The sequence below is a fragment of the Dama dama genome, chromosome 20 (assembly GCF_033118175.1).
Source record: "Dama dama isolate Ldn47 chromosome 20, ASM3311817v1, whole genome shotgun sequence".
NCBI classification, from domain to species: Eukaryota; Metazoa; Chordata; class Mammalia; order Artiodactyla; family Cervidae; genus Dama; species Dama dama.
The window spans coordinates 50,765,679-50,780,497 of NC_083700.1; the positions used below are offsets into that span (position 1 = coordinate 50,765,679).

At 34.7% G+C, this 14,819-nt stretch overlaps 1 protein-coding gene across 6 annotated transcripts in view; it reads right to left on the reverse strand.

Moving 5' to 3' along the window:
* The window catches only part of RPAP2 (RNA polymerase II associated protein 2), a 100,240-nt gene that overhangs the window by 62,798 nt on the left and 22,623 nt on the right, over positions 1 to 14,819 (reverse strand). For 5 of the 6 annotated variants that reach the window (XM_061121383.1, XM_061121382.1, XM_061121381.1 and 2 more), the window contains exons 7-9: positions 9,362 to 9,397; positions 6,565 to 7,492; positions 845 to 927 (exon numbers count right to left, since the gene is read on the reverse strand). In XM_061121383.1, coding sequence (XP_060977366.1) covers positions 845 to 927; positions 6,565 to 7,492; positions 9,362 to 9,397 — 1,047 coding nt within the window. The remainder of the gene's footprint in view (positions 1 to 844; positions 928 to 6,564; positions 7,493 to 9,361; positions 9,398 to 14,819) is intronic. The other variant, XR_009689111.1, reaches the window with a different exon arrangement.

The window sequence follows — 14,819 nt, forward strand, 5'->3', positions numbered from 1 at the left end:
AACAGATTTATTATATATGAAGAGTCTTAACACATGACAAGCATGCAATAAATATTACATTTAAACACTTATTTAAAATGTAAACTTTAGAAAAGTAAGCTATTCAAAATACTAAGGCTTCTAGAAAAGGCTTTTTAATTTTTGAACTAGTATAAAATTAAGACTTCTCCATGTGCACAACACCTTCAGCAATGCGTGAAAAAACTGTTCTGTCTTTTCTGCTGAAGAAAAAAAACGCAAGTTGAAAAGTTCAAGACATCCGTCACATCTCTGGAAAAAAGATTTTCAAGCTCCTTTTGAAAGAGAAACCAAGATTGCAATTTTCAAATGTCATTTATGACTGGGCTAATTACAAGAACAACAATTTCCACTACGGGAAGCTCAAAACTAAAGTGCAACACTCAAGCTTCTGAGTGTGAAATGGTTCTCTGAATATGCGTATACACCGAGTAAGTCAATAAACCGTTAAACCTTTATAAAATCTTATTCACATGTGAAACTGATGACACATTTACCACAAATCAGTATTTAAATGGGTCCAGCTCTGATATTTTTTCCCTGACTTCACTGGATTATTGAATGGAAGTGAGGTAGTTTGGTTTTCTATTCCCATAATCTCAACTTTCGTCTTTATTATGTCTCTGTCTTCAGCACAAAACAATTTCAACACATTTTGGTAGAACACCTTAAAAATACAAGTTTCTCAGGTGAAGAAATCCATGTAAACTTTACGTATTATTTTTCAAAATTAAAAAATCAAGGATTACACCTATAAGTTATAAACCCACAAATATCAAATTGATTTTTAGATATTATAAAAGTGGAATGATAATTACATACTTACACTTTATTCAGTTTTTCAAGTACGATGCGTTTTCTGATCTGGTTCTGAGAACTTGAATCTATCAGTGGAAAGGTGGGATCATGCTGAATCACATTTTTAAACAAAGCAAAATAAAATAATAAATTTATATTCTTTCTTTGATAGTAACACATTAAAACACAAAAGTTTATACCTATGATATGGTAGAATAAAAATCAGACTTCAGAAGGAGATTTAAATTTGACTATCCACTTAGTCAGCAGGCTGGTGTGAACTTGCTTGAATCATCTGCCCTCTTTTGAGAGTCTTTTCTCATCTGTGTAATAGGGATACTAACACCTTCTTTATTAAATGCTGAAAATGTATAGAAAAAGACTTTATAAAATGCTAAATGTCGCATAAATGTAGGAGATTAAAGGACTAAAATTATCGAATACTATAAATATAATTTGGGAAACTCCACTTCTAGAAATGGCAGACAAGACAATTCAAACCACTCTTCTTGCTGAGAACTGAAAAAGCTGGGAAAAAACCCACATTTGTTTGAAAGCATCAGAGAGCTAATAAGACAGTAAAGAATTATGTCTGAGATTTTGGAGAAAGTAATTCCAGAGAAGGCACTGACTAATTCTAGAAGAGGCAATTTAGATACTGAGAACCTAAGCATCAGAGTTTGGGGCATGCCAAAAAGGAAGAGCTACTGTCAACCTTCCCCAAGCTTGAGACCAATAAGAATGAATAGGAAACAGACTCGCTGCTACAGGGACTGAAGCCCAGCTTCAAATCACCTTAATCACTGACTGGATTAAAGTGATTTGGGATGGCTGCAAATCTGCCAGAAGCAAACACAAATCTGTTCTAGAGGAAGATAACATCAGCCTGGGTTTCAAGTTATCTCTGTAATTTTTTATTATACGATGTTTGCCACATAAAGTAGGACAATATGATCATAATCTGAAACACGAGTTCATAAAACAACCCCTAAGGAAATCCATGTAATGAAACTATCAGCCTTATTTAGAATAACTATGCTGAATATATTAAAAAAACGACAAGATGGAAAATTTTAGCAGAGAATGGGAAACTATATTAAAGAAAGAAATGAAACCCCCAGTAACTGAAAAATATATTTAAAATAACTCAATGGATAGATTTAATAACATAGTAGAAAGGACTGAAGAGAGAATATTCATTTGGAAAATATCCAAAATGAAACATAGTCACACACCTCTCCCCACCAAGGGTAATGCAAAGTGCAGGAGAATATAAAAGACAGAAGATACAGTGAAAAAGACTAACATATCTGCAATTGGAGTACCAGGTAGAGAGGAAAAGGAAAATGGGACAGAAACAATACTTGAAGAGGTAATACCTGAGAATATTCCAAAACTAATAAAAGAAGTCATCACAGATTTAAGTATATATAACAGCCAAAATAATAAATACAAATATAATCACATCTAGGCAAAGCAATCAAAAACTGATGGCAACCAAGGGGACAAAAAAACAAAATCTTAAAAGTAGCTAAAGGAAGAAAGTATTTTCAAATAAGAGAAATAAATAGAGGCCAAAAGACAATGAATATGTATTTTTAGTGGGCTGCAAGAAAATAACTGCTAATTTAGAATTTAATGTCCAGGGAAATATCTTTCAAAAGTGAAAGTAAAATAATTTCCTGATAAATAAAACTGGGAAGATTCACCATTAGCAAACTGGCACTAATTAAAAAAAAGGATATTCTTCAGGCCCATGGTGAATGATCCCGGATCAAAGAACAGAGATGCAGAAGACATGAACAGTAAAAGAGTAATTAATTGGGCAAATCCAACTGAACACTGATTATAAACAATCTTGTAGGATTTAAAAATATAGAGAGAATAAAAGTGCACAACAGTAAGAGCATGTTAAGTTGAGTGGGTAAATGTAAGTTTCTAAGGTACTAACTGTCCAGGAAACAAAGTATTAACTTATATTAAATTTTAGTAAGACAAAGATTCAAGTTTTAATCTTTAGGGAAACCAATTAATGATTAGTAAAAGAATGTATAAAAACAAGCTAACCAGAGGACAAAAAATTGGAATACTGATACTGGATCCAAAGAAAGAAAGGAGAGAAAGAACACAGAACAGATGGGACATGCAGAAAGCAACAAGTGAGATGGCAGATTTAAACCTAAATATATAAATTATGACATTAAATGTAAATAGACAAAATTCTTCACACAGAGGACATAGATTATCAGCCAAGGCTTTTTTTTTTTTTTTTTAAAGACAGTCCTTGAAAATACTAATGAAAGAATGCTAGTGTCAAAGCAGATCTTTTAAGACCAAAATTAAATAAATAAATAAATGTAGAGAAAAATTACTCCATATGCTAAGAGGTTTGATTTACCAAGAAGACATAACAACCTCACATTTACACCTAAGAACATGGTCTCAAAGTATTAAAATTCAGAAAACTAAAGGGAAAAATAATCAATTTATAATTATGGTGATAAATCTTGACCAACCTTTCCCATCTTTCTCAGTAACTTATGGAATAAGCAAACAACCAAGAAAGAAAAGAAAAATCAACAGTGCTTCTCAAACTGTAATGTGCACACATTTCCCCAGAGAGAAATAAGAAATCTGACTGATACTCCCCACCATAAACAAAAATCAATTCCAGATAAATTACAGACCTAAATGTTAAAGGAAACACCACAAAGCTTCTAGAAGATGAAATAACCCAAGCTAAGTAAAGATTTCTTAAAGAAGTCACTAAAGGGAACAATTAATAAACTGGGTTCAAGACACTGTTAATAAAAGTGAAAAGGAAAATCTCAGTGGAAGATATCTGTAATACACGAAAATGGGTTTGAATTCTGCACACAGAATTCTGACAAATCAACAGGAACTCCCCAGCACCCATCACCAACAAATGAATGGAAAAAAGACTAAAACAGGTACTTGACAAAACAAACTATCCAAATGGCCAATAAGCAAATGAAACAGTGCTCAACTCAATCATCAGAGAAATGTACTATAACCTAACAGCAATACCATCAGAATGGTGAAAAGTAACAATATCAAGTATTGGTGAGAATGCAGAATCATGGAAACTGTCAGAGTGATAGCAGAAAATACAATGCAGAACCATTTTGGAAAACTGTTTGGCAATAATTAGTATAGTTGCATATATGTGTACATGACCCAGAAATTCTAGTCCTAGATACAAACCCAACAGAAATGCATACACATTAAGAGAGATGTATACAAGACTTCATAACAGCATAGTTCTTAATAGCCCCAAACTGGAAACAGCCTAAATACTCATTAACATTAATAAATTATGGTATATTTATAGAATGGAATATCATGCAGCAATAAAACTATGAATTACAACTATATGCAACACCTACATACATAATGGTTTTTGTTGTTTTTTGGCTACACTGTGTGGTTTGTGGGATCTTAGTTCCTCAACCAGGGATCGAATGCTGGCCCTTGCAGTGAAAGCCAAGTCCCAACCACTGGACTGCCAGGGAATTTCCAAGGACTTCCCAGGTGGCGCTAGTAGTAGAGAACCCGCCTGCTAATGCAGGAGACATAAGAGATGCAGGTTCAATCCCTAGGTCGGGAAGATCCCTAGAGAAGGGCATGGCAAACCAATCCATTGTTCTTGCCTAGAGAATCCCATGCACAGAGGAGCCTGGCAGGTTACAGTCCATGGGGCTGCAAAGAGTCAGACATGACTGAAATGATTTTGTACATATAGCACAATGTTGCAAAAAATAAATTATATACATAGTGAATCTATTTACATATAGTTCAAAATTGGGAAAACTATGCTATTGTTAATAGTCATTAACTCTGGAAAGAGGTAATGATTTGTAGGAGACATACTGGACCTTCTGGTTTACTCAAATTTTGTAGCCTGGGTAGTGATTACACTGGTATATTCACTTACGATAATGCAATGAGCTGTACACTTACAATTTGTGTTATACTTCAGGGAAAGAGGTTTAAAAACAGAAGCAATCAAATTTAGGGATTAATTTTCCCTTTGTAAGGCTTATAAGCATAAAAATGATATAGGCATAAAAGGCTGTACAGCTGAATGGCAGAGATCAACGTTTTTCCAAGCTTCATGTAAAATTTACAGATGCTATCTAATAATACAAGTATACTACTGGGGTAGGTAACATTCTGTAGAAATATAAGAAACTTCTAAATTTTTTACTATATTTTTAAATATAGTAAAATCTTTTTAAATCTCCAATGTGTCATTTAATTTAGAGCCATATTTACTCAGAAATCTTTAGTAACAAACTTCTGTGCTAAAAACAAGGTTATCACCTATTTGTCTTCATGCCAAATTACTTCATTTCTCAAACTACACATCAACCAAAATAGGATAATGGAAATATTGAAAGACCCCTGTTAAATCTCAGTGGCATACATCACTTTCTACATTTGACTATTTATTTACATATAACTGAATACCAATTATATGTTAGGTACTGTGATAAATCCTTTATATGCATTACTTTTAAAACTCATGACTTTTGAGCAAGGGAAGCCATTTACAATCCCATTTACAGATAAGCAATTAGACTCAAGAGACTAAGTTTTCATACAGCTAGTAAATGAGAGAGCAGATATTCAAATCTAGGTTTACCCAAATGTGCTCTTTCCATTTTCTCCTATGTCCTCTATTCTCCCAATATGTCTCCTTTACTAAGTCATTTTCATTCATATTTTAAGTGAGCATGCTTTCCTAATATTAACCAAATATTTCACTATTCAATTAGCAAATTTACTCCCATAAATGTTCATAGTCCCATTGGAAATAAAACACAAAGATACACAACCTATGTAGAAATCTGAAAGCATATACATCAACAAAGAAAAAAGAAGTCTTTTCAGAGTCTAGATAGTCCATGAAAACTAGGTTTTAAAGAAAACTTTGTCCCACAACTCTAGGCTATTTCTACATTAGCAAAAAAAGGTTAAATGTTTATGAAAATTTTCTAGGACAAACTTATTTTGAAAATAATAATGCTAATACTGGGCTTCCCTGATAGCTCAGTTGGTAAAGAATCCGCCTGCAATGCAGGAGACCACGGTTTGATTTCTGGATTGGGAAGATCTGCTGGAGAAGGGATAGGCTACCCACTCCAGTATTCCTGGGCTTCCCTTGTGGCTCAGCTGGTAAAGAATCCACCTGCAATGCGGATCCCTGGGTTGGGAAGATCCCTGGAGAAGGGAAAGGTTACCCACTCCAGTATTCTGGCCTGGAGAATTCCATGGACTGTACAGTCCATGGGGTCACAAAGAGTCGGACACGACTGAGCAACTTTCACTTTCAACTTTCAATGTCAATAGTGGAGATGGCATTTTAAACCAAATGATTAAGGGAATCTTCTTTCTTAAATTCTTTCAGTACTTTTCTTCCTGCTCTAAGATTTACTATGGTGATTGTTCTATATATTAGCAGTATGGAGAAATCATCATCATTAAGGGACTTCCCTTGTGGTCCAGTGGCTAGGACTCCACCCTCCCAATTCAGTGGGGCTGGGTTTGATCTCTGGTCGGGGACCTAGATCCCATATGCTACAACTATGAGTTTGCATGCCACCAACTAATAAAAAAAGATTCCTGCACACCACAACAAAGACTGAAGATCCCACATGCCGCAGCTAAGGCCTGGTGCAGCCAAATAAATCAATATTAAAAAAAATAACTGTCATTAAGACATACCTCTTCTGAGTCTTGTGATTTGGTAGTTTCTTCATTCAAAACATATCGTCCTCTATAAAACTCCCTGATCCTTAAATTTAATGTTTCAGTTTCTTTTTTCAAGTTCTCATAACTTGGCAGTGGTTTAATGGCTGTATCTGAGGCTCTAAATTGTAAAGACTCATCCAAGCTGTTCAACTCCTGCAAGGCAGGGGGATGACTATCTGGGTCAGAGTTTGTATCATCTTCATCAAGTTCTTTAACCAGAGGGGTTGAGGAGGATTTTAGACATACAGATGCATAATTCTGGCCATACAAAAACCTCAAAGTTTCTTCTGTCTTCCACTCAATCAAAGTCTCCTTCAGGGTTTTAAGTAAGTTTGCCTTTGCAATTTCAGGGCACACCTGCAATGAACTGGAAGCTGACCCAGAAACTTGGTTTGATTTGGCAAATTTCCTCTTAAAATGCTCAGCACTTTTCTTACTTATGCCTACAAGAGTTACTTTTGAACTACTGTATTTAATATCAGAAATTTCTGAAGCTTCTAATTTTTCTTGCAGAGAACTATTTGAAGAAATCTGTGTATTTACATTCTGTAAAGGAAGTTCACAAGCCGTAGCTTTCTCCCGATTATCTAATCTGCAATTGCCTAACTGCTCAATGACATCTACTACTGCTTGCTCTTTGCTTTCATGTTGAGAGTTAACTTTTTGACCAGCTTTCTTTTTCATTATGCTTTTTTTGTGCAGCTGTGGCCTTATACTCGTTGCATTTGGTCTGTTTCCTGGTAGAATGGAGGAAACAAAGTCTTGCTCATTATCACTGCTACTATCACTATGAGTGCTAGAAGAACTAGATTCATAATGCTTCTCAAAATGGCCAGGACTGTCAATATCTGATGTTTTAATGGCTTTGCTGCATAACTGTATTTCTTCTCCAGAAGGACCACTGTTGAGAGAAAGAAATAAAAACAACTGTAACACAATAACAAAATGTCCCAGAGAATTTATACTTTGTAACTTTCAAGATAAAAATTTTATTCCCCAGGCAAGGCTTTATTTATAAGCTAATATTTACCTAGGCCTATATATACATACACACACATTTCAGAAGAAAGTTCTAATTCTGTAATTTCTCTACATATTTGATATAGTTCTCTTTCCATCTTCTTCCCTTATCTTTTCTCCTTAATCATTTTAAAAGTGTTATAAGAGTTGAGCAAAAAGAAGAAAAACAAAACAAAAAATCAAACCATACCCGCACAAACAAAATCCCACAAACCAACACTCGATAATTCCATCCTACTGAATTATTCTGACTTTTTCTCACTCCATTTCTGTAATGAATCCAGTTTTTTTTAAGGTTTCTTTTGATAACTTCATTACTGGTTTCTCCAAAAAAAAAAACCACAAAAAACTGTAGGAACTCTGTTTAGACTTTGAATATTTAAAAAAAGATGTTTAAGCATTTTCCAATTCTGGCTGATAGTTATGTAGAAAATTGCATTAAATGAAAAATATAAGAAAGTCATTCAAAAGAAAAAGTTGGCAAATCAACATTAATCAATGAAAGATACTTGAAAGTCCAGAATTAAGACACAAGGATAATAAAGACAACAGTTTTCCCTTTGATTATGTTACTTTAATTTTCAGATTAGGTTTATAAAAGATTAAAAATATGAAAGAGTAAAGGCAAAGAGAAGCGTTGTCTATACAAACTTGAGACAGATGAGGGGAGGAGATCAATTAACCTTAAGCAAATGCACAAAACAGAACTTTAAAAGGGCAGGATGGGAAGGATTCTGGGTCAAGAAGTACTGGAAGAGTCATGAAAAGGTATATAGGAATTCTACTTTTCACATAATTTTTCCGTAAACTTAAAACTGCTCTCCAAAAGTGGCTATTGCAATTTTTAAAAAGGTTTTTAAAATGAGATAAAATAATTCAGCAATAAACAAAAAAGCATGCTTGGGGAAAGTATAAAAGAAGAATAAAAGCAGAGTTGAAAACAAGGTTCTGGATGGAAATGGAGAAAAAAAGATAGTAAGTTTATTCAGTATCAGGTAATAGTTTTTAAGCTAGAATTTAGCCTAGACAGTCATGAACTGTCTACTGTAACTGAAGTACAATTTCAAAAAACTTAGAACTAAATTTTCATGTATACTTTCTCTTGAAATTGTAAGGTAATTAATTATATTTTTCTTTACTATTTCAAACCCATAAATTGAAGATTTATATCAATTAAAAGAGTATCTCACTTGTGTTCAATTCCATATAACTAAGGTTATTAAGTTATAACCAGGAAAATTTACTCTGGAAGATAAAACGGTATGTTTTGAGAGATGATCATGGCTGGACAAGCAATGTCACTAGGAAAGTTTAGGGGAAAAAAAACTCAGAATTTCTATTAATGCTTTAAACACTCTTTCAAATAATTAAATAACTGATACATTAATGTTTTGAAATTCTACAAAATAAGGCCATAAAAACCTTTCAACAAATGTAATTGGCATAATTTGGTTGACAAAGAAACACAGTATCTCAGATGGAAGCTGTGTTTGTGTCGTATTTCAACAGGTTCAATTAGACTTCCTTGGTAGGAACAGCTGTACAGTAAATCATACAGATCAAACACATCATCTTACCATCACAAAAGAAAAAAAGCTGTACAAGGCAAATATTTCTTTGTGTGGGCTAGAATGGGCACTTACATAATGCACCAGCACAGGAAGTCCAAGAGTTCATATCACCTGGTTTACTCTTAATGTTTCTATTAACATGAATATACAGAAGGTAAATGATACTGATTCAACCATACCTTTGTCCTTCCTGTAGCAGCTGAAAATCAGGATGTCTGTAACAAGAACACAGGAATAAAAAATTGAAAGCCCTGATATGTCAAACACTTGAAAGTGGTTCATTATAACCACTTTGCATAGACAACATAACAAAAAGGAAACAGTTTAAATTTTTTTATATAAAATTTTTTAAGAAAAAATATAAATGACAACATATTGTAAAACTCATCCACAAGAAATCTGGATTAATCTTTTTTATCCAAATTTTCTCATATTTCTGGACTAAGTTCTACAAGCTCAAAGAGTTTCCCTCACTAACCTGCTAAAGTAAATCTCTCCCTTCTCTAAATTTCAGTCATCATTGTCTTTACAGTTAATACACATTAATCATGTACTCTTCTATGACCTAATACAGAAATTTTATCTAAATGTCTTGCTTTTCATATGTTTAAGTCTAGTTTCTTAACTAGACTACAAGCTTGTTGAGGGCAGAGATTATTATAACTCTCCTGTATTTTGTTTATATAGTCAGTAAGACTTTTTGCCTTAATTGATAAAGCAGTTGTACTGCAGCATTGTTGTGAGGTATGTAGGTCAGGTGATTTAACTCTAGGAAAATTTTGCCTTATAATATCAAAATCACATTTAGCTGGGCATCAAGGATATCAAAAACAGGAGGAAAAAGTTCTTACAAACCCAAGTACAAAAGGAACCAATACAACAGCAAATGAGTTCAAGAGAATATGAAAACTCTGTAAAGTACTACAGAAGTACTCAGAAAAAGTACATTCTAAAAACTACAAAGAATTAAATAAATGGATCAGTATTCTACGTATTTACCAACAGATTCAGTCTTGTCAAGGAGTCAGTTCTTCTCAACTCGATCTACAGATTCAATGTAACTCCAATCAAAATCCCAGCATATTATTTCATGGATATCGACAAACTGATCCTAAAGTTTTTATGGAGAGGCAAAGACCCAGAATAGCTAACACAATACTGAAGAAGAACAAAGTCGGAGAGTGACACTTCCTGACTCCAAGACTTACTATAAAACTACAGTAATCGAAAGAAGAAGAAAAAAAAAAAAACTACAGTAATCAAGACAGGGCAGTGTGGCACTGGTGAAAAAGAGACAAGAAAGATCAGTGGGAAAAAACAGAGAGGCCAGAAGCATCCCACATGGATACAGTCAATAGGTTTTTGACAAAGAAGTAAAGGCAACACAATGGAGAAGATACAGTCGTTTCAAAAAATGATGTTCCACGTGCAAAAAAATTATTCTAGACAGAGACCTTATACTCAGGCATGATCCATGAAAAAAGAATTGATGAGTCAGACTTTATTAAATGTTTCTGTTCTGTGAAAAATACTGTCAAGAGAATAAAAATATAAGACACAGACTAGGAGAAAACATTTGCAAAAGACATATTTAATAAAAGACTGTTATCCAAAATATCAAAGCCCACTTAAAACTCAACAAGAAAACAAACTCAATTAAAACATGGGCCCAAGACCTTAACAGATACCTCACCAAAGAAGAGAAACAGATGATAAATAAGTATATGAACAGATGCTCTACACCATAGTTCATCAGGGAAATGCAAATTTAAAAAATAATGGAAAAACAAACAAAACAAAGAGACATCACTATACATCTTTAGGAATAACCAAAATCCAGACCACCAATAAGATCAAAAGGTCTGAATGTTTGTGTCCCCTCATCACCAAATTCATATGTTAAATCCTAACTCAATGGGACAGTATTAGGAGGTGAGCCCTTTGGAGGTGATTAGGTCACAGGGGCAATAAGATTAGTGTCTTTATAAGTGAGGCCAGAGAAATCCCCATCCTACCACGTGAGGCCAAAACCAGAAGTCTTCAACCCAGAAGAGGTCCTCACCCAATCACACTGGCACCCTGATCTCAGATTTAAAATCTCTATAGCTGTGAGAAGAAATTCTTCTTGCTTATAAGCTACCCAGTCCATGCCATTTTGTTGTACCAGCCTGAACAGACTAAGACATGCACCCAAGAGCTCCCCAAAGCAGATATACAGATGGCACACAAGCATATGAAAAGATGCTCCACCTCATGTGACATCAGAAGTGGCAAATAAAATAATGAGATATTCCTGAACACCTATTATAGCCAGAATTCAGACAGAACACTATCAAATGCTGGTAAGGATGTGAAGAAAAAGAAATTCTCATTCATTGCTGGTGGGAATGCAAAATGGTACAATCACTTTGGAAGACATCTTGGAGACATCTTACAAAAACTAAACATACTCTTTACCACACAATACAGAAACCACACACTGCAGTATTTACCCAAAGAAGTTGAAAACTTATGTCTACACAAAAACCAGTATGCTATGCTAACAGCAGCTCTATTCATATATGTCAAAACTTGGAAGCAACCAGGACATCCTTCAGTAGGTAAATGGATAAATTCTACAGTAAATTCAGACAATGAAATTTTATTCAGTGCTAAGAAGACAAGAGCCACCAAATTATGAAAAAACAGGGAAAAAATTAAACGTGTTATGTGACAGAATCCAGTTTGAAAAGGCTACATACTGTATAGGACTACATACTATATAGGACTCCAACTATATGACATTTAGAAAAGGTATAGCTATTGGGACAGTAATAAGATAAGCGGTTATGTAAGTTTGAGAGTAGGAGATGAATAGGTAGAACACAAAGGATTGTTAGGGCTATAAAACTACTCTGTATGATAGTGTAACGGTATCTTCAAATCATTATACATTTGTCCAAACCCCAAACTGTTCACCAAGAGTGAGCCCTAGTGTAAACATGGGTGTGGGTGATAATTATGTGTCAATGTAGGCTCATCTATGTAGGCTCACTTTGATGGGGGATACTGATAGTAGGGCACGTTAGGCATGTGTGTGGGCAGGGGCTTTATGGGAAAATCTCTGTGTCTTCCTCTCCATTTTGCTGTGACCCTAAAATTGCTCTAGAAAACAAAGTCAGTTAATAGGAAAAAAGAAGAGTTAGTACAAGGAAACAGATGTGCACTAAAGAGAAACTAAGTCACTGAACATAAACTCCATTTAAAAGGAAAAATAGGGCTGCAATGAAGGTAATAGTGCAAAGAATTTCTATTTTAAAAAGTGAAACTAAATAGATATATGGAATCAGAAGTCATTTGAGTTATGACATTTAAAGGCTGCCAATCAAAAACATCAGAGTTGAAAGTATTATTCTATATAATTAAACATCATAGCATCAATCATATATTGCCTAGATAATCCATTCATCTTTTGTTTAGCATACAAGGCACTGTAGGGGATGGATTCATTGCCAGTCCTCTCCTTAGTTATGGGAGGCACTGCTAGCTGATCAAGTTACTCTTTCCCATTAAACGTCTAAGAACCACCCATGAGCATACATTCCTGTTCGAGAGATTCCCCTACAGTTCAGAAATTCCCCCAAGACCAATAATAAAAAATTCAGAAGAAAAAGACAAAATAAGGCAATAATCAGAGAGTTCCCTGAGAATAAAAATTTAATCTATTTTTTCCTTTCCTTAGTCCTTCAGTCAATCAAGGCGTGTCCTTTTGCAATCATCCAAATGATCCTGTTTACCCTGCTTCTTCCCACTCATGAAAACTCTAGTCACAAGAGCTACCTTGGTTCGGTGTTACTCAAAGAAAACAAATGACACTGCTTGGATGGTGACAAGTCTTGACTACTCCAGCGGATATTTATAACTCCCATTAAGAGCTTTTTTAGCATACTAAATAATATGCTAACGTCTACAACAGAGTGTTTTATTGCCTGTTGACTACTTCCTCCCACTTCCATTTGTAGTTTTCTCACTCTTCCTATCCCACATCCTCGCCCAAGTCTCCTAGGCTAAAATTATCAAGGTCCAGTACTATGCAGCTGTCTGGCATTTGGTCCTACACCGGGATATGAGTATCAGTGTAGGGGAAAAAAATGTGTATAGACACAGTGATTCTCAACTAGATTCTTGTACTAACTAAATGGCTAACCTGTAAATACAGGGTATATTCCATCACTCAACAAATTCCTCCAAAAATAAAATTCTGAAATACTATACACATGGACTATACTGGGTATGTTAAATAATATAAAGAATAAGTTTCTATTTTTAAGGACATTACAATTTAGTAGGAGGAAAATGCACATTCTGAGAGATTTACAAGTAACCATCCTCATGAGAATGATGTGGCTACTGCTGTCATCCCACGTTACAGATAAAAAGGCTGAGTACTGAAAGACTGAGGAGCGTGCAGAAAGTCACACAGTTGGTAAGTGGTAAGCCCAGGTATCAACCCAGCCAGCGTGGCTCACAAGAACTGCACTCTTGCACCGTATAATTCAACAGAATATGTAATAAGTACCCTGAGAGATGAGTTGCTACAGGAAATTAAGAGAAGAAAAACTTCCTGCTGAGCCAATGATGACAAGCTTCAGATTCAGCTGTGTCTCTAAAGAACAATACAGTTTATATGTAAAGGTGTTTGAAATGAATCCTATGAATTTTACAGGGAGGTTTTTTTTTTTTTTTTTCTTTTCACTTTTTATTTCTGGACTGGTTGTTAATTTCTTTTTTTTTTTAATTGAAGGATAATTGGTTTACAGAGTTTTGTTGTTTTCTGTCAAACCTCAACATGAATCAGCCAGAGGTATACATATATCCCCTCCCTTTTGAACCTCCACAAACCTCTCCCTTTTTTCTCTTTCCTTTTAGTAAGTTACCAAGGTTAAATCTAGCCTATTTCTTAAAAAAAAAAAACACATAAAAAACACATATACACACACATAGAAAACAACTCTGTCCTTGAGCCATATAACCCTCTCCCCTTTCACTGACAGACTTCTTTAAAGAAAGCTACACCCATCACTTCCAATTCCATTATCTCCTCTTCAGTCCTCAGCCCTCTGCCTCCTGATATCTGTATGCATTACTCTACTAAAGTGGCTCTTGCTAAGATCACAAATTACCAGTGTTGCTAAATCTAAAGAATAATTTTCAGATTTTTTTTTTTTCCTTTTTAAAGTAGAGGAAGAAGAATTAAAGGAAGGGTTTGCAAAAGGAAGAAAATAGGAATAAATCACAAATCCTTGGTGAGAGGAGAATAGAATCGGGAACATACAGGGTACTATATTTGCAATGAGGAGGCAGAGAAATGAGAGAGTATATGAAGAAAATAATGAAGGAGATCCTGGTGGATGTCCTTAATCATTTCACTTAAGTAGTAGGTTGTATCTACTAGGAGTTGGGGGTGGGGGGCTTCAACACTTAAGGAGAGGAGAAAAGGTCTGAACATATCATAGTCATTAAGAAAGAAGAAACATGTGAGCACACTGTTGAGACTAGAGAGAATCAACTGGAACAGGGCCACAGGAGTGTAGGCTTTGGCGCCAGATAAATCTGGATTTAAGTCCCAAATCTATATACATGAGCTAAGTGTTCTTG